The sequence below is a fragment of the Gadus chalcogrammus genome, chromosome 23 (genome assembly GCF_026213295.1).
Source record: "Gadus chalcogrammus isolate NIFS_2021 chromosome 23, NIFS_Gcha_1.0, whole genome shotgun sequence".
NCBI classification, from domain to species: domain Eukaryota; kingdom Metazoa; phylum Chordata; class Actinopteri; order Gadiformes; family Gadidae; genus Gadus; species Gadus chalcogrammus.
The window spans coordinates 10,816,592-10,837,194 of NC_079434.1; the positions used below are offsets into that span (position 1 = coordinate 10,816,592).

Below are 20,603 nucleotides of genomic sequence, written 5' to 3' on the forward strand. Positions count from 1 at the left end.
AATGTCCTAGCAGAAGAAGATACACAAGATACAGCGTACATGCATGCACCTCTGTCAACAACTTGTAAACATACAGTTTGATGTCGGGATTGGGAGAGCAATAGAATAAAGTATAAGACATTCAAATACTCCTTAAGTTGAGCGATACATTAAATTATATAACGGTACATTTGATATAACAGAAATATATTTCGTAGCAGAGAACCGGTAGTAGAGAGAGAGGAGGCGTGATGGTAAATGTGCGTTTCCCATGCCAATAAAGTCCTTTGAATTGAATAAACAGTGAGAGAGAGAGAGAGAGAGAGAGAGAGAGAGAGAGAGAGAGAGAGAGAGAGAGAGAGAGAGAGAGAGAGAGAGAGAGAGAGAGACACACACACACTGGCCTGGCCAGTGGACAGCTGCTGCTAAAGGGCTTGGCCAAGGGGGTGTGTGTGTGTGAGGGGGGGAATGGGGTGGGGGCGGCAGCCATCTGTTGCTGTAGTCATTGTGATTCAGAGGCCATGCGACTTTTATAGCCCTGTTGTGTGTGTGTGTGTGTGTGTGTGTGTGTGTGTGTGTGTGTGTGTGTGTGTGTGTGTGTGTGTGTGTGTGTGTGTGTGTGTGTGTGTGTGTGTGTGTGTGTGTGTGTGTGTGTGTTGTAAAACAGTGTGAGGAAGAGAGAAAGAAGGGCAGTCGAGTTAAAAAGACAGCAAGAGAAAAAGACAGACAAAAGACACACAGAGAGAGGGTGTGTGTGTATGAGGAAGAGAGAGTGACACAGCCTGCTGTCTATGGTAGCCTAAGTGTGAAACATTAGCTTATATTAGCTTACATTGCGACACTCTTGTGGTAGAAATGTCAACAAGATGTGCAGGATGTTTCTCTCTTGTAGGATACATCTTGTTCCTTGATCTAACCAAGTTCCTAGACAAGCTGCTGTAGCGCTATACACAGAGATCAGTATGATGCTGAGATGCTGCTATTATGTAAGAGGGAGCCTTGGCTCTAGTCTGATATGTCAGCTCACACATGGTCCTGTCTAGCTAATAGTATACCTATCCGTCTGTAAATGTCCCTGAAACTTCACCGTTCCAAAAGTCTGTGAGGTTAACTGTCTGTCTGTAAATCCAGCTGTCTGTCAGTTAGATTACCATGTTTCCTATCTGTCTGTAGGCTTATCTGTCTGTTTGATAGGTTACCTGTCAGTCTGAGTACACCTGTCTGAGGTAAGACTGTAGACTGACAGATAACGTTGGTCCACCTGCCAAGGTGTGGAGGAAAGTTGTAAAACCACTTGAAACCCACCTGGACTCCTCACCTGCTGGCACTCACCCATTACTCCTACTCTGTTATTTACAAGATATCTAGCAATGTTTTGAGATCACGGATGTAATTTAACTATCTCACTTTTTGACCCGCCGCATACTTGTTGGTTTTAGCCAATTAGTTTATTTATCCAATGAGGGTTTGTATCTGTGAGCTAGGGTGTAGTTGCAGCCAGATCAGGTGTCTTGAAGCTAGCGAAGATGTAGTACAAGAAAGAGACATACATAGAGGCTGCATTGGCCTTTGGATGTACGTCAGTGTCGCCACAATAATGGAGAGGCCAAAGAAGGGTCCTTAAACAAATACAAGCAAACTGGGGAGCCGCGTTTTTTCTAGGTAAAAGAAAATCTATTATTTAAATTTCTCAACCGATTTCAATGAGTCTCCAATTTGGCGGCGGTGTTGACATATAACCAAAGGCCAATACAGCTTCTATGCATGTCAAAGGAGTCAATGCGTTGTCTATGTATGCATGTCTATGGTTGAAGCTAATTCAGGGAATTAAGCGAGTGCTGGTGTTTTGCGCCTGCTAAAGTGTAGTTAAGGCTAGCTCAGATGTTTAAGCTACCTCTGATGTTTTGCGCCCACTCCTGTGTACTTTGAGCCATTTCAAGTGTAGTTAAAGCTAGCTCAGGGTCTGCTGGACTCATAAGGTGTTCCACTGAGTTTGAATCCAAGTAGCTTTTTAGTCACACACAGTACGACCCACAACACGACCACCGGTACGACATGATGTGACCTCCGTTCGGAGTACGACTGCACAAACTACTGCAGCACAGACGGATCCCCCAGACTTTTAATGGTCGAAACTGAACTTGGGTTCAGCAAATGTTCATAGACATGTGTGTGCTGGTTTGTGTGTGTGTGTGTGTGTGTGTGTGTGTGTGTGTGTGTGTGTGTGTGTGTGTGTGTGTGTGTGTGTGTGTGTGTGTGTGTGTGTGTGTGTGTGTGTGTGTGTGTGTGTGTGTGTGTATGTGTATGTGTGGGGGGGGGGTGGGCTTAAATGATCAGGTAGCTGACAAGTCAGATGGCGACTGCTTTACTTTAGTAGGGATATACTTTGATAATATCCTCAGAGCACTGCTGAGATGAGAGGGAGATGGAAAGGGGGCGTGTCCGTTCAGGGTGCGTCTAGTTCCACCATGTGGGAATGTGAGAATGCTGGTAGCAATGGCTGGGAATCTGTACACATTGAGCTGTTTTCCTGCTGACTGCTTGCAACTGTGTCGTGTCGTTTTAGGAGACTTTTAGGAGAGATGTCGGAAAGACTGACACAATGATGTTGACCTTGAGTATTATCTTATCTTGTTCCATATGTGGGATAATAAATGGATGGACCACATCTGTCTCACTTTCTCTCTCTGTTTCTTCTTACTTTCTATCTCTAACCTCTTTCTCAGTTTATTATCTGTTTCTCTATTACTTTTCGTCTCAGTCCCGCGACTCTCTAGTTACCTTTGATTCTTTCTCTCGTTCTCTCATCTTTCTCTGCTGTCTCGCTCTCGGTTCTGCCTCTCTCTACCGACAGGAAGTTGGTAGGCGGGCAGGAAGCATACTGGTGTCATTAGACTTGAACACCTGCTAGAAAGAGCCAGACTTTAACTGCCAGATACACCTGTATATGTACACACAACCACACACACACACACACACACACACACACACACACACACAGGCACACAAACAAGCACCCTCACACAACCACACACATAAAGCTAGTCTCTCCAGACCTGCAGCATCAGCATCGTATCACTCTGTCTCCCCATCTCTCCTCTCCCGGGCGTTGCATAGTTACCGGAGGATGACGCGCTCCAACAGCGTCACCGCGGCCGTGCAGGCGGACATGGACGAGCCGGCCCCTCCCCCTTCCATGCCCACCCCCCGCTGCTCCACCATGCCGCGGGGCTGGTCCCGCGACGCCACCTCCACCACCTCCTCCACCTCCACGGTCAGCATCCAGGGCTCGGGGAACCACTACCACGCCTGCAGCGGAGATGACTACAGCGACCCGGGCTTCGACCCCTCAATCCTGCCGCCTCCCGACCCCTGGATGGACGCCGGATCAGGGGGGGAGGAGCTTGAGCTGGGGGGCGAGGGGAGGTCTCTGTGTCCACGGGACGGGCTCTGGTTCTTGAAGCTGCTCCGGGCGGAGACGGAGCGCATGGAAGGGTGGTGTCACCAGATGGAGAGTGAGGAGGTGGACCACCAGCTCCCTGAGGAGAGTGAGTGCACCTCTATGCTAATGTTTTAATTTCCCGAGTTCAAATTATTTTTGACTAAATTTCCTAAATTTCCCGTTGACTTATTTTGACTAAATTTCCCGTTGAAGGTCTCGTCTTCACCTCTTCCATTGGCAATGAAGCTGGTTGTAACTGTGTGTGTATGTGTGTGTTTTTCTGTGTGTGTGTGTGTGTGTGTGTGTGTGTGTGTGTGTGTGTGTGTGTGTGTGTGTGTGTGTGTGTGTGTGTGTGTGTGTGTGTGTGTGTGTGTGTGTGTGTGTGTGTGTGTTTAGTCCAGGGGAAGATCCGCAGTGCTGTGGGCTCGGCTCAGCTCCTCATGAACCAAAAGTTCCAGCAGTTCAGAGAACTCTGTGAGGAGAACCTGGTGGGTGCCGTCCCTCTCCGTCCACTCCCCCACACAACCCCGCTCTTACTCTGCCCCTTTCTAACCACACCTCTTCTGATCACATGTCTTATTAACACACGTTGTGTGTGACTGTGTGTGTGTGTGTGTGTGTGTGTGTGTGTGTGTGTGTGTGTGTGTGTGTGTGTGTGTTGACTCAGAACCCAGACACACGGCCGCGGCCGGTCTCCCAGGACCTGGCCGGGTTCTGGGATATGCTGCAGCTGTCCATCGAGAACATCAGCCTCAAGTTTGACGAGCTGCACCAGCTGAAGGCCAACCACTGGAAACCCCTGGAGCCTCCTCCCATTAAGGTACCTCCCGCTTCCCATTAAGGTAACCCCCCTCCCATTAAGGTACCCCCACACCTGTCCTGAGCCAGCCCAACACCGGCCCTGAGACACCCCTACACCTTTTCTGGGAAACCCCTTCATCTGTCTTGATACCCCCCCAACACCTGCATGAGACACCCCTGTAACCGTTCCCAAAACCCCCCTACACCTGTCCTGAGCCAGCCCTACACCTGTCCTAAGACACCTCTACACCTCTCAGACACCCCTACACCTGTCCTGAGCCAGCCCTACACCTGTCCTAAGACACACCTTTACACTGTCCAAAGATACCTCTACATTTTTCCTGAGACACCCCTATACCTGCCCTAAGAGACCCCTACACCTGTCCTAAGACAGCCCTACATGTCTGAGACAACCCGTACCTGTCCCGAGATACCTACTTCCGAATTTAAAAAATAAAATATGTTTAAATAATACCACTAACTCTAACCAGCATGCTGCATTAGCCGCCATGACTTCACAGCCATTAATTTATAATGTAACGTGTGCTAAGCTGTCTGTGCCGGTTTAGCATTAATATGCAGTGTAACGTGTATTAGCATCAGCTAGTGTGCGTTAGCGGCTGCAACATGTTGTATGTATTAGTTTAAGCATGCAGTGTAAGAAGTGTGCAAAATACTCAGAGTCACTGATCGACACTTGAGAATCCCTGAAAGCTTCAACTGCCAAATTCTCGGGGGCTCTTGAAAAATCTTTAAAGACAGTTATATAAAATCTTAAAATAACGACAGAAAGAAGAGGTAAGAAATCCAACCAAGAAAACTGGGTATTTCGCAGACTGAGTGTAAGCGTGTGTCAGTGTCTAACATATTGCCTTCATTCGTGTAAGCATGCAGTGTTAGCATGTTTAGCATCAGGTAACGTGCTTAAGCGGATGTCTTAGTTTAAGCATGCAGTGTTAGAGTGTGTTAGTGTATAATATTTTACCTGCTGTAGCATTTGCGCTGTGGGGTTGTTAGCATGTATTAGCAGCAGTTAGCGTGCGTAGCGGGTGTTACATGTCGTGAGCCTTAGTGTAAGCATGCCGTGTTAGCATGACTCATGTTCTGTGGCTTTTAGCATTAGCGTGTGTCAGCATGCACCGTTAAAGTGTGTAAGCGTGTAACACGTTGTGTTTGGCATCACCTGGTGTCTCTGGTGTTGTGTTTTGTCGACAGTGAGCCGTGTTACCGAGCTGCGGCCCACGCGTTTGGCCGCCTGTCCGCCACTAACGGCCACTTTGATCTCACGCAAACGGCCGCCGCCACCGCCGCCACTCACCCTTTACCCCACGCAAATGGCTGTCGCTGTGTGAATCCATTGCGTCTTTTCCAACCTGCTGCATGCGCTGACATCACTGTAACCCTCATCCTCATCACCAGCCGATCTCAAAGCTCTCACTCCGCGCGGCGGCGCCGACGCCGGGGGGGCGTGACTCAGACTGTTATATATGGTTCCCATCCAGGAGAGGAAGATGGCCCCTGTCGTGCCAAAGAAGCCCCAGAAGGGGCACCCTCCCCTGGCTAGAGACCGCTCGCTGGAGAGCTCTGAGCGCCAGCGGCTGGAGGCCCGCAAACGCCTGCTAGCCGCTAAGCGCGCCGCGTCTGTCCGCCAGAGCTCCGCCACGGAGAGCGCCGACAGCATCGAGATCTACATCCCCGAGGCCCAGACCCGGCTATGAGACGATTACACACACAACAGCATAGACACGCATACACACACATCATCCGCATACAGGCACATACACACTCGCATCATCGACATGCAGATACACACATGTAGATAGATACACACACACACATACACTGGATACACACATACACATAAAAGAATACTGAACACACAGACTCACCAGTGCAGGTGTGTCTCCTATAGCAATACTTGGCAGGTGCTTTGAGCAAAGCGCAGGGGGTACCTCGGTTCCCAGGGTGGTGGTTGCGGCTACAGAACCAGGCCGCAACCAGATCTGTATTTGTTATGGTTTATTTATTTGGATTTATTTATGTATTTAATCTCCTCTACTCCACCCAGTTGGGATGTAGCACCCCCCCTCCCTCTCCCCCCACCAGACGCTACTAGTGACTTCTGTATTCCTACGACCCTGTGACCCCATCAGGTGACCCGCTATTACAGAGCTAGCTGCTGGCCTCCAGCTAACAACACTAGCCTCAGATAAACCCTGCTAGTACTGCGAGCATTGCTAGACTTTGCTAGCCCCCTGCTAGTAGCACTAGCAACACTAGCCTCAATTTACCCCTGCTAGTACTGCTAGCACAGCTTGCCTTTGCTAGGCCTCATTAGTACCGTTAGCACCCTAGCCTCAGTTTGCCCCTGCTAGTAGCACTAGCACCGGTAGTCTGCTAGCACCGCATGATGCTCTGTAAATACTGTGTTTATTGTGCCGTTAAATACAGCACAGCAGAGAAAGGTGTGTATGTGTCTGTGTGTGTGTGTGTGTGTGTGTGTGGGGGGGGGGGGGGGGGGGGGTTGACGATGTGCATGGTTTTGTGTGTGTGTGTGTGTGTGCTTGCGTAACACGCTGCCAATCATTTTGCCATGTCAGTATGGAGTTTGTTTGCAACAGACAGACACTAAAACGTATGAATGTGTGATCGAACATGAAAATAAGACCATATTGAAGGTTACTCTCTAGTGAAACTAATTTTCCTGTCACTTCAACCACTGATTGGCTCATATATGTCAGCCAATCAAAATTATTCTGAGGGGATTGCTCCCGTAGAGATGGGTCCCATGGTTTGACTGTTGCTCTTTAATTAGGTGATAACTTGTCAAACTGTTACGATTGTTTTACAGTTCTATGAGCGCCAAGTGGGTAAAGTAAGTGACGACAGCTTAACGCCCAAATACAGGTCCATAACTAACCTGGGATTTAGTTATCGGGTCTTTAAACCTGTACTTATTTGTAACCAGGGCAACAGAACACAACAACCAATGAATCCCACACCTGGTAGACTGCTACTTCTAAACTACTGGCTTGCATGCTAGTGAGCTAGCTAGCATGCCAATAATTGGCATCATAATAGGTGGCAGGCTAATAGCTAGCGTTTCACTAGTTAGCTTGCTAATAAAAAATCCCTTATGTGGAGCGCCAATTCTGTGTGTGTGTGTATGCACTTGTATGTGTATGTGTGTGTGTGTATGTGTGTGAGTGTGTGTGTGTGTGTGTTAAAACACTCATTTCAAGAGTTCTTCCTATTTTTGTAGGTCCGACGTGGCCTGTTGAATAATAATAATAACCAGTATAGACGACTTCTCCTCCGCATACATGATATATTCTATATTCTATATTTATTCTGCGCTTCGAGCGTCTTTTGGTTTTGTTGTGAGAACCGACAGGACCGCACGCATGCCGTCTCTCACCTGTGTTCGGTTGGGTTCTGTTTAGGTTCTGGTGTTGTGTTCCACCGTCTGCGTCACTCTCTGGAATGTTCTTCAGGAGAACACGGAGAGACTGGGAGAGAACCTCTCTCTCCACATTCTCCTCCCAAAACCCGGAGTCTTTCTAACGCCACTCCTGATGTTTTATATCAACCTTTTATTTATGGAGTAGGATTTTTAAAATGACTGTTTATGAACATTGTGAATATTGATATTATGCACTGAGGACATGGCCCTTCAACTGTGTCTGTGTTTTGTTTTTGTTTTAAACTTTTTATTTTATTTGTTCTCCTCTGCTTCTCTGTCATCAGCCTTAATTTACCTATTGAGCACAACAGCAGCCTCAGGGGAACCGTGTGTGTGTGTGTGTGTGTGTGTATGTGTGTGTGTGTGTGTGTGTGTGTGTGTGTGTGTGTGTGTGTGTGTGTGTGTGTGTGTGTGTGTGTGTGTGTGTGTGTGTGTGTGTGTGTCTATGTGTGTGTGTCCTTGTGTGTGTGCCTGTGTGTGTCTGACTGTGTTACCCATGAGCAGTGTTAGTTTCCCCGGGTCAGGATCTTTCGGGGTTCGAACCCACAACCTCCTCTGTCCGTTGAGTTCTCAGTTACTAAAGTTCAGTCTATCTCTTGTTTAGTGGGTTTTGACTAGAGAAACGCCAAAAGGTTTGAAGTCTGGTGCCATTGGGGGCAATGAGAGGCGAGCCTGCTGCCTCCATCGCTAGAAGAAGGGAGAGAGAGAGATTGTACGTGAGCAAACATAGGCGAATTTGTCTCACTTCTGCCATATGATCAAGAGTCTTTATTTATCTGTTTATTTTGTACGAATATTTTGGAACTTCAATTTGAATAGTGTGTAAAATGTTTGACCTCCTATCTGTCCTGTTCCGTGTGTAACATATCAGAACCGAGCTCCCTGTCATCCCTGGGTGTCACCCAGGAACCCAGAATGTTGGATTGTGGGTAACAGCCAAAATTGAACAGAGACTCTCCAGCAATCCGACACTTCTACGGTTTTGGCATCTAGAAGGATCAGAGAAACCGTTCAACTGGACATCATTTGTACATAAATTAATGTTTCCTTTATGTAAATGTTAAAAGTAATTCTAATATAATTAAGTAGTTATACTTATTTTGTAATTAATATTACTACACTGTTCATGTCATGGCACGTGTATTAAACTCTATCAGCATTACAATAAATATCTATATCTATATCTATATATATATATACATATATATATACATATCGCTATCATCTCGTCTTTGTTTGTGTGAGTTTGACCAATTAAAAGCATTACAATGAGGAGTGGCTTAGTGTCAACCCTGTTCTCTCCGTGGGGGCGGGGGCTGTGTTCATCCAACCATCACCCCTGATTTCCTCTGGGAAAGAAGCCTTCAAACATCAATCACTCCCTTGACCACCAAGTGATGGTGACAAGCCATTTAAAAAGTACCCTGTAGGGACATCCCAAGTCAGGAGCGTCCCCCCAGATGAATGTTGGATGGATCAGCCTACCCGTCTAAAGTCTCCCCAGTGGACTGTACCAACTGGTAGTCTGATCTTGTTTCATTCATCTGGGTTGACGCTCCCACTTGTAATGTCAGTGAGGGTCATTTTGCAATGGCTTGTACTGTTCATCTGGTTCACCTGGTGGTAAAACAGGAGCAATTTAAGCTGAGAGCTGGGAATAGAACCATCCACCTTCATCCACCAGGTGACCAGAGCTACTGGCACCTCCGTCACCACCGCAGGGTCACCTCCTTCAGATGTTCAGGGACAGCTGGTATGTTCAGACACTCCTCCATGTGACGTAACACACCCACATCCTACTTGCCATCCCAGTCAGTCAACTAGTCGATGCTTTAATCCAGAGGGCTACAGTGAGTTCAGAGACCGGTCGTTAAGGAGCAGGTAGGGGTTGGACAGTGCACAGACAGGTCATTAAGAAGCATTTAAGGGTCGGACAGTACAGAGACGGGGCAGTAAGGACCAGGCAGAGGTAAGACACTAGAGGCCAGTCATTAAAGGATTTGGCCGGTTTGCCAAAACCCCAGGTTCACTCTTGAAATAGTCTATATGGAGTTGTATATCAGCCATCAACTGACCTCATCTGACGGTGTAAGAGCGTTTGCGATCAATGGCTGGTTTAAGTTGCCTCACCTTGCCTAAGTCAGGTGGATGGGCTCTGGAGCTGGGTGAAGCTGCACTCCTGTGGCGTTGCACTACTGAAGTAGTTTTCTCCAATAGTGCCCAAAAACAAGTGTCAATTCTGTGTTTACACGCCACTGCCCGTGATCACCAACGTGTTTTATAACACTGCCTCAAACCTAGTCACCATCCTCACTCAAAAACTGCAGGCCTCAGTTACTAAGCCGTCAGCATGCGCAGTGGGGTGTAAACACAGAATCCAACTTGTTTGAAAAATCGAGATACAAATGGGAGTTGCTAAACACTAGTTTGGAATATAATAGATCGCCAACTGCCCAATTGCGGCATGGCTCACACAAATCTGGACAAACAATGTCAACAACTAACCTGCGGTCATAGCAAACTGCCCAAATATTTTATTGGTGCAGGTAGGGCTGAGGGCGGTGTTAAGATCAGATATTATCAACCACAAACCAAGGGATTAATAGTATGTCAACCTAAACAACTGCTTGACTCCTTCTAGCCAAGAATGATTGAGAACGATATGCACCGGTGGCCATTTCAACCCTGAACCAGCACTAATTTAAGCATGGCTGCCTTAAAAAGCGCTTCATGATTGCAATTATTCATTATTATCCAAGTATCTTGAGTCCAGACTTCCAGCAGGAAAAAATTAACTTTTCAGAGGTTTAGAAAAAAACAAAACTTTATTTGAATTGCAAGTGACCTCTTCTCGCCACAAACAGTATGAAAACAAATCACATCTGTGGGCATGGAATCACATGAACTATACACATTGTACATAAAAGGTATTTAGTTCTGTAGTTTAGTGTGTTTGGCTGACTGGCCTTAGCATTGCGGAGGGACGGCTGGGTCAGACACCCCCTCCATGCTGGAAAACAAACTTTACCTTTAACAGGAAATGGAGACGGTGTTTAAAAAGGGCAAAAACTGTAAAAGCAAAATCCAAAAAATTACAACAAAATAACGATATTCTTATGAAAATATATAACATGAACTACAGTAGTGATGTCATAAATGCAGAATATTGTTCTGAAGACACTGAGATGAACTTCGCTGCCTCAGTGGGCCAACCAATCAGCAACTGGTCTACGAAATGTAAAAAATAAAAGGAAAACGTGTGGAATCGACCAATCCCGGTACGGAATAAGATCTCCGACTCCCTCCCCTTTCTCATCGTTTAAAAGGAATAACATAAAGCAGGCAGCGTTAGTCTGACAATTGTTTTTTGGTCCCTGTGTGCAAAAAGATGGAGCATGTAGAAAATAACATGTACACGAAGAAATCATAAACAGCCAAGGCACCTGAATAACGTCTCTTGTTCAACCCGGAACCTCCTTCTCCACCACGGATGGTTCCTTGAAGTGGGCGGGGCTTACCGCAGGCCGGCCCCGCCTTCCCACCTCACCATCGAGTCACTGAACGGTGGAGCGCCTGCTCCTCTTCCTGCTTCTCCTGCCGGTCTAGGGGACCAGCTGCTTGGCCTGGAGCTCCATCTCCGCGGCCCTCTTGAGGGCCACATCCACCAGGAGCTGGAAGCCGCTGAAGTCCTGGGTGAGGTCTGGGGGCGTCGGAGGGGGAGTGTTGAACAGCCCGCTGCTGCTGGGGCTCAGACTGCCCTCCAGGGTGGAGCTGATGGAGGTCAGGAGGGAGGCGATGGAGGACGCGGTGATGACATCGGGGGCCAGGGCGACGGAGGTCATGGAGGATGTGGGAGAGGAGGGGTGCTGGTGCTGACCGTCGCTGGGGGGCGTGTCCTCTTGGCACCTCGTGGCGCCCGCCGCCCCCCGGTCCGTCTCCGTGGTGACCGCGAGGGGGGTGATGCTGGCCTGCATCGCCGTGGTGACAGTGGTGTGACAGATGACTGAGGGCCGGAGGGGCAGGGAGGGAGATGAAGAGGAGGAGGAGGAGGAGGAGGATGATGAAGAGGAAGAAGAGGGGGAAGAGGCCTTCCGTAGGACACCCGGCAGGGCGGCGTGGCAGCCGGACGGGTGCAGCACCCGCTGGTCGTAACCGTCGTCGGCGCTGGGCGGCGTGCCGGGCGGCTTGGGCGACTGGGAGCCGTCGGAGAAGCTGTCCCCGGACTTGGAGCTCTTCCGGGAGATGGTGAACTGGTCGGGGTCCTTGCCGTCCTTACGGAGCATCTCCGGGAGCAGGCGCCGCCGGGCATTGATGAACCAGTTACACACCTGGGGATCAAACACACACACACACCATTAGTTTCAGATCACAGAAACATGTGGAGCCACCGCACACACACTTGGTGTCAGATCCCAGGTACATGTGGAGCCACCACACACACACTTAGTGTCAGATCACAGGTAAACTAGGAGCAACCACACACACACTTTGTTTCAGATGCATCTTGGTAGCAAAACCGCTGGCTTAAACTTGCTTCTTCGGTTTTGAAAATGATGATGCAGCAATATTGGCCAAAACAAACAAGACCTAGAAGGACAAGCTAGGCGGAGGCTAAGCTAGGAGGAGCTGCCAGGGAAAGGGGAGCAAGGAGAGGAGAGGATAAGAGTGAAGGGTAGAAGATAGAGGACAGAAAAAGAGAGGAGGAGAGGAGAGAAGACGATCAGATACATGGAAAGAGGGGGTTCCCCCCCCTTCCAGAGCCAGAAATACTCTCACGCCCCCCCGTGTCCTCGTGGTCAACCCTCCTTCATCCTAGCATCCCCGCAGACCTCCTCATGAGGCTGCCCCCCAGTGCCCCGTCTCCCCCTACCTGCAGGGTAGAGAGCTGCGTCTGGCGGGACAGCTGGGCCTTCTCGTTCTCCGAGGGGTAGGCGTTGTAGCGGTGCTCGTACAGCCAGTCCCGCAGGATCTGCACCGACTCCTTGGGAAGGTTCCCACGCCGCTTCCTCTTCCCGCCGCTGGACGACAGGTCCAACGGAGCGCTGTCCTCGTCCTCCGACTCGCTGGCCGACAGCATCATCATGCCTGGGGGGGGGGGGGGGAGAAAGGGAAGGCGAGTTGAACATTTTATTTTATTTAGTTATTTTCAGCACTGTACATCGTTTTTTAGGCAATTGTGTTCATGCATGAGTGGGTGAGTGAAAACAACTATAGTATGGTTCCTCCATGTGCTAACCCGCCTGTAGCCCCGCCCTCAAGTCTGCTCGGCAGCTGATGTGTCAGAGCTGTCATCTCGCTGCACCATGCGATTCATAAAGGAGGAGGGGGCGGGAGAGACCTTCACAAAAGGCAGATCTGACGGCGCTGTGTGTGTCTGCGAGGGTTATAAAACCTGCCTGACAAACACTGCCGAGGTCGGGCCGCATGCCACGACTAACATCCCAGACGATCAAGGAAACAATTATTGACCAAATGGGGAATTCCTCCCTAACGAGTTTTTTTTGTTGTTGTTGGCGGCTTTCACTCGTTCTTTGTTTTTCTTGAATCCTCCTCTCATTACAAACGCACTTGTTTGACGTGTTAAACATTGACGTGGACTTTTTATTTAACTCACTGGGGGGGGGGGGGGTTAACAGAGTTGGTGACTTTGCGTTTTGATGGTTGAACAAGTTTCAGAAATAAACAAACAACTTTAACTTTTACCACGTTTATAGGTTGGAGCAGGTAAAATGTAAGAAGGGTTTCCGTGGCGGAGATTTGCGCTGCAGCGGGATGAGGTCACCGGGGGGAGGGGACCTGTGGCTGCTGCGTCTCGCAGACTAAACAAAAGAATCCTGTGGAGTCTCGGCTTCTTTGTGTGTTCGCTTCAAAAAGTTTTTCCAGACCAACTGCTGCTCTTTCGACTCCAAATCATTCCCGGTAGACTTAAATCTCTATCGCCATCGAGAGGGGATAACATTAAAACGACTAGAAAGTTTCCCGCGGAGAGCTTGTCTGCTGGGTAAGTTTGAAGAAGTTGTGAGTCTATTGTGTTGTCTGAGGACCACGAGGTCAGGGACCGGAGAGCAACACACGCATACACACACTTCTCTTCGAGGTCACAAAACACTGAAACAAACTCTCTCACTGCGTCCCCCCTACAACAAGATTCCCTCAATAATATCAGCTGCAACATGGGCTTTTGAACCTTCTTCGGATGAGTAAAGTATGGGCTATCAACACGGAGGAACAGTTGCTAAACTACAATAAACTTAATCGCTTTTCAAAGCGTCCCCCCTACACACACACACACAGGTTTAACGTCTTGTTGTATGGTCGCCACATGTAGAACCACCATGGCAGGTAAACGGGTTCAACTAAACAACAATCGACCCTTTCACAGCATAAAGTTAAAGCCTTGAATACATCAAAAGCGGTAGTAATACATTAAGTGTGAATGTGTTGATATATGCTGGGCTGTCTGTGTTCATGGCTGGTAGGTAGCGGTGTGTGTGTGTGGAGGTTATAAAGTGGTAGGATGGACGTCCCGCAGCACATGGACGAGCTGGAGGAGACAATGGACTGCATGGCGCACGGAGGCGCACGGCGATTACCGTCAACAATTCGGTTACATTACGCTCTTTTGCATACGATATCCACTTTTAAACGCAGGAGCTTACCCTTTTTTGACTTCATCTCTGCGATTAAATCCTTTTTTCGCCGTTCGCCACGGACGAAGCGCAGTCGTCAGTTTCCTCAAGTCGCTGCAGTTTTTCCTCCAGATAATCCCAGCGTGTATCTGAACTGTCGAGATTCTCCTGTAACACAACACTTCTTGTTTGCTCTGCTTTTCTGGTAATATGTTTTCCCCTTCCAGCGTGTTTCGTGAGAGAGTGACCTGAGACGTGCACTAAAAGCCGTCTGGCCGTGTGTTTGATCGAGGATTTGGGTGACAGCTATCTCTGACAGCTGTGTGACTCAACCGCTAAGACCCGCCCACCAGCCAGGACTCTGACATCAGCAGCCTGGAGACACACAACGACACGCACTACACAACACTATTCACACTCATAATCAAAACACTACAACGCACACACCCTGTAGATACGCATATTACATGCTACACAAAACTATGCATACACAACACTGCGACACACACAGCTTGTAGAGACACAATAACACACCCTACACATCAGACATCACTATGCACAAACGATACACAGCACTGCAACACAAACGGTCCTGTAGAGACACACAGTAACAAACCCTACACTACACTATACACATGCTACGCAGAATACAGCCTACCGACATACTAATGCACACAAACAACAAAAGTTCACGCATACAGCCTGAAGACACACATAACAAACGCAATAAAACACTACACACTACAAGCCATACAGCTTGTAGAGACAAAACAATAATACACAATAATAAAACTGCACACTACACGAGACTACGCTATATGCACAACACTACACAACATACAGCCTGTAGAGACAATATTACACATGGCACAACAAATAAAGCCGGGTAAAGACCCACAGTAACACACAAACGTCGGTATAACAGCACTCAGCACTACACAATACAATATACAAAATGCATGTCTTGTGTATTTTCAGTTTCTTGTGTGATATGCTCATCAAAACCCTGTTTTTCAGCCTTATCACAACACAACAACAGACTTGAGGAGTGACGTCACACGTGTCTCTCGAACCGCGAGAGGGAATCAGACTCGATGTTGTTTATGAATCGGTGCGACGGAGTTGTGCATGCACTGCCGTTATATATTAAACAGATCATTGTACTATTCATTAATCTTAACATTATTATTATTATTCATGTAATAATTCGGTGCTAACGTCTCAGTATCTACCGGCAGCTAACCACCGCGCGACAACAGACTAGGTCGGCGGTTCATTTGTATGCGTCGCGCGGCTCTGCGACAGCTGCTGCAGCGGCGTCGCCTCGCGCTCTTTTATCATAATCCCAGCTACGTCTTTTGTTCCGCACCGTAACGGTAACCAGGGGCTGCACACACGGTCCGAGGGCGCCCTCTGCTTGTCAGGCGTTGGCACCAAGTAAATCACAGGGAGTTGCTTGTTGTAGTGGTCATGCCCTTGAATAGGCCTTAAAATATAAGACTCCCAAAACAAATTACCTCTGGGATTGTATGTTTAGTTTAATTACATTCAAATTTATTTGTGATTATTTTTCATCGTTGAAAAGTCATCATACCTATCTTCTTCATACCTTCTTCTTCTTCTTCGAGGTCTTCATACCTATTTGTATGATTACCAGCCCATTATATTGATATTGTATGATATAATGTAGTCCTATGTTGTTCAACCTGATCTCTTCGCGTGGATGAATATAAATCTGTCTAAAATCTAATAAAGAAAATCGAATCTGATGCCACCGATTTTATTTTCAAACGTAAACAGACCCAATGCTGGTGTTTCTAGACAATATTAGAATATCCTAACTCCTTTCTTATGCTCAGATCCCCAAGTTATTTATTTCATTCTCCTCAATCCTCATCCACAATCTGCAATCTGACACTCGGAGCATAACTTTTAAAAACAAAACTAACGGATTTATCTCAAACTCATTTTCAAATAACAGCCCTTTATTTAAATCCCGCTCAGATGGCGCCCCTACCGGCCACGTCAGCAATAGCAGAAAATACAAGACAAGTCAGAAAAGTTGGTCACTTTTTGTTTGGAAATCATCATGTCCTGATGTAGCCTAACAATAATAATATTAATAATAATGTAGGCCTTATATTAGTCAGTCCAATGGCCGACGTTATAATGTTATTATTTACTAACCTTAGATGATTTAGTGTAGGTCGATATCTGCTCTGTACTGAGTAGCCTACATTAAATATAACATACATGTATAGTTCTTTGAAATGTAAAAATAAATGAATAAAGATTAACCGCCTGTGTTTGATACAGATCATTGTAACATCCACCATAGGAAAAAAAAACAACGTATTTCTTGGGCTTTAAAGCTGTCAACTGTAGGCAATTCTACAACTACTGGATAATAAAATCACTAATATTATTAAACTACTTTTATCTCATCACTATTGTTTCTATGATGCTGGTCTATTAAAAGGCTGTGATTCATCAGAGGGAGAATTCAGAACTTTATTGGTTAATGTTGGCACACTGAATGCATTCCACAGCAGCGACGCCACCGCGGCGGCTCGAGGCGCGTCTGAGCGCTGGTCACCGGATGGTTCGCATTCTCTCGGGGTGCTGAACGTTACCGAATGTCACCGGAAGCCGACCATGACACGACCTGAAAGAGGAGAGGCGCTGAATATAACACGTCAAGGTCTAAAATTAGTTAGGTTCGGTGCCCTACACGCATGACGCGCACGACGGCTCAACTTGACCGCGTCCCTTCCCCGCAGTGGGTGGTGGGATTCACGGCCATGGAAACGTCCACTACAACTCTCATGTTGTCTCTCTTGACGACACGCGGTATTTTTAGCCGTGGCGGTCACCGTCCCCCTCTCAACAGCCGCCACACTTCAATATAAAGCAGCCGGGCACCATGCGGCAGTACAGCAGCGGTCTGACGCATTACCCGCGCGCATCCAGCAAAGTCTTCATAACTTTACGACGCGGATCGGAGCTGTTGAACGAGACGACTAGTTCAGAGAATAAGGGAACCGACACACAGCACGGGACCCCTCCATCTTCGACGACCTGTAACGGTAAAACCGGGGATAAACTATACACAGCGCAGTCGCCACCTTCCGTAAGAGACATGCCCGCGTTCTCCTACTACGAGGCTGTGCCGGTACATCCGGTCCGCTTCACCACCACGGCGGAAGTCATCGTCCGGCGCTCCGGTGAGAGGTCGGTACCGATCCACATCACCACAGAGAACAGGAGGAAGAGCCAGTCTCCGGTACCTGGGTCTCCGGACTGGGAGGCTTCACACCTCACCGAGCCTGACACAAACAGGATTCTCTCGAGTCTCTTTGAACATCTGAGCAACGGAACCGAACTCTTCCCCTCGGAGTCGGACGGTCCATCCGGACTTGGAAATGGTCTTTTCAGTAGCTCCGACGGGACGAACGGAATCGATACCGGTAGGGGCCGAGAAGAGCGGGACAGAGAAACGGCGCGAAATCCAAACGAATCAAGAATCATTGTACCGCCACTGGACGTGGGACCCATCACAGGTGACTGTTTGGTGATATCATCCACAACCCCAGAGGAGAACGGGGAGGAGCCCATCCTTCTGAAGGAGTCCAGCAGAGACTCGGAGGACCGGGGAATCCAGTCCCCGGTCCATGAAGCCCCCCTCCCCCTGGGTCTGCGGGACCAGGTGAGCCGGTACCTGGCGGAAGTGGAGGAGCAGAACGCCTACCTCCGCGAGAGGAACAAGTTTCGCTTTCAGGTCATCCCAGACGGGAACTGTCTGTATCGTGCGGTGTGTCGCGCGACCTCCGGCGACCAGTCGGGACACTTGGAGCTGCGCGAGCGCACCATCCACCACATCGCAGACCACCTCGAGCAGTTTAGTCACGTGATTGAGGGTGACGTAGGCGAGTTCCTCATCAGCGCGTCGCAGGACGGCGCCTGGGCCGGATATCCGGAGCTGCTGGCCATGAGCCAGATGCTACAAGTGCACGTTCACCTGACCACGGGGGGTGGCGCGCGCAGTCCCACAGTCTCCACAATGGTGCACTACCTGGGCGGTGACGAGCACGAGAGCGAGTGCACGCCCCCGCGACCAGACGACATCTGGCTCAGCTGGCTCAGCAACGGACACTATGACGTCATACTGGACCAGAGTGACGTCCCAAACCCGGAATATGAGGACTGGTGCATGCAAGCGCAGGCGCAGAGGAGGCGGGACGAGGAGTTGGCGCGCGCCATGGCCGCCTCTCTCTCCCGAATGTACCTGGAGCAGAATGGAAAGTGACGCAATAGACTGAAGTTGAACCTATGATGCACTGCAACTTGCACTTTCTGTTTCTAACTTGTTTTTATGGGATTTAAATTATTTTTCTAATAAGTTTTTGTACTACTAGAACGAAGTGCAGTGCACCTGGTGTTCCCTCTGTCGCTCAGGCGTGCAGATGTTTTTATAAAGTTAGTTTTTGTGACGATTAAGATTATTTTTTTGTGTTTGTTATTTCGTATCTTGACTTTATTTTCATGTATTCCTACATAAAGTCTGATTTTCGCTTGTGACCTGGTTGTTGCCTGTTCATTATCCTGCTCCTTTTCACTCATTAAAATCTTAAAGGATTTGAGGTTATAGTAATACATTTAAGTGTCGACATATAACTTCTCATATCGGCCGACTAAAAACATGATGCACCAGGATTGAATTGCATAGGATTGCATTACTTCTAAACGCATGATCGCTAGTTTCAATAGCCTTTTATTTTTAGTAATAGAAGAATCATAAGAAGTCACTTCAGCTTCTTTGTTCATAAATGATAATCAAAAACCAACAAATAAATCTTCACAAAGTCCACCATCACTTCACTCCTCTTGAGGCAGTAATTGTGTCGTATTGGCCACCAGACGGCGCAAGAAGCTTCCTGTACACCTGAAGTGGCCATCAATCTCACAAGGCCGTAAGTGAAAAGACAGGTGAAATATCAGACAATAAGGTAATGAACTAATAATGTCAATCATTTATAGGTGTTAACACGCTGCTCGCTGCCTATCTGTGAACTAAATGTTGAGACTAAGCATTTGGAATGGATAATACCTCCTATGGAATCGACAGTGATGCAGTCACTAAATTAACCTAATTGTTAAGGTATCCTTTATTGTCCCTTATGATGGAAATTCTTTCTCTGCTTTTGACCCATCCGGGAGCCGGTGAACACACGCACACCGGCACACCCAGAGCAGTGGGCAGCTGCAGCGCCCGGGAGCAGGTTGGGGTTTCAGGTGCCTGGCTCGAGGGCCCCTCATCCGTGGTTGAGGATGTAGGAGAGTGCTGCACTACTATACACTCTGGACTTACGAGTCAAACTCTGGACTTACGAGGTATCTGGAACACACCCAGGCTGTGAGCTTAACCAAGCAATGTACAAGGAAATAAAATGAAGTAGTGCAGGCTTCGTGTCAAAAAAAGTTGAACCTCTACCTGCCTCATAATGAGCTGTTTTTGTACTGTCTAACAATCCCTGCTCCTTAAGACTTAATTGTCTGTCACCGGTAGAGGACTGTGGGGTCGACTGTGAAACTATCAAAAGTCAAGTCGGTGAATTTTGTGTGGGAGGAAAAAGCCCTCCCCTCTTCAATTACATTAATAATGTGAACAACTCCCATGTTTAAGCATATTACCATATTGACAAGAGACACCGTGTGGGATCAAACCAACGTTTTTACTGCTGCTAGGGGGAACTTTTCTCAGCTACAACACAACACCCCTATAAACTATCTATGTCGATACCACCACTTTACACACATTATTATCCCAGAGAAAAGAACAAGTCCCTGTTTGTCTGACATACACACACGTGGGTCAGGGTGATCAACTGCTACGTATGGATGAAGAGTCCCTGAAACTGGGACATTTAATTGAGATCTATTACAGCTATCCCAAAATATCAACATCCGTGGTGCTCTGTAATTGCGCCTCAATATAAGTGACATGTAAATAGGCGGTTGGAGACACTATGCCCCTGTGTGGCACAGGCAAGCCATTGCGCCTGGAAATGGAATAGGTGTAAACCATTCTATGTCTTGAAGTTTATTCAGTGAACACATTTCAATTTGCAACCGGTCGATGAGATTAAAGTACAGCACTGAAGGAGAACCAACAGCTTTTGACCAACAATATAACTTTTTGTGTGTGTTTGATAGCCATATCTGGTACTCGAGATACAGAATTGAGATACCTATCAGGAGGGATATATCCTGAGATAAACCACAACACTGT

At 47.8% G+C, this 20,603-nt stretch overlaps 3 protein-coding genes across 3 annotated transcripts in view; 2 read left to right on the top strand and 1 right to left on the bottom strand.

Annotated features, from left to right (window-relative positions):
* The window catches only part of dlgap1b (discs, large (Drosophila) homolog-associated protein 1b), a 64,202-nt gene extending 57,482 nt beyond the window's left edge, over positions 1-6,720 (top strand). Inside the window, exons 8-11 of the mRNA XM_056584822.1 lie at positions 3,097-3,527; positions 3,818-3,909; positions 4,089-4,241; positions 5,725-6,720. Coding sequence (XP_056440797.1) covers positions 3,097-3,527; positions 3,818-3,909; positions 4,089-4,241; positions 5,725-5,940 — 892 coding nt within the window. The 3' untranslated portion in view covers positions 5,941-6,720. The remainder of the gene's footprint in view (positions 1-3,096; positions 3,528-3,817; positions 3,910-4,088; positions 4,242-5,724) is intronic.
* Positions 6,721-10,259: 3,539 nt separating this feature from the next.
* tgif1 (TGFB-induced factor homeobox 1) lies at positions 10,260-14,889 on the bottom strand. Its single transcript, XM_056583928.1, has 3 exons — positions 14,345-14,889; positions 12,556-12,770; positions 10,260-12,013 (listed from the first exon to the last, which is right to left on the bottom strand). The coding sequence occupies exons 1-3, from the start codon at positions 14,358-14,360 to the stop codon at positions 11,288-11,290; spliced, it is 957 nt and encodes a 318-aa protein (XP_056439903.1). The 5' UTR covers positions 14,361-14,889; the 3' UTR covers positions 10,260-11,287.
* A 1,977-nt stretch (positions 14,890-16,866) lies between these two features.
* Positions 16,867-20,559, top strand: LOC130376980 (OTU domain-containing protein 1). Its single transcript, XM_056583917.1, has one exon. The coding sequence runs from the start codon at positions 17,238-17,240 to the stop codon at positions 18,618-18,620; it is 1,383 nt and encodes a 460-aa protein (XP_056439892.1). The 5' UTR covers positions 16,867-17,237; the 3' UTR covers positions 18,621-20,559.
* Positions 20,560-20,603: the final 44 nt, after the last annotated feature.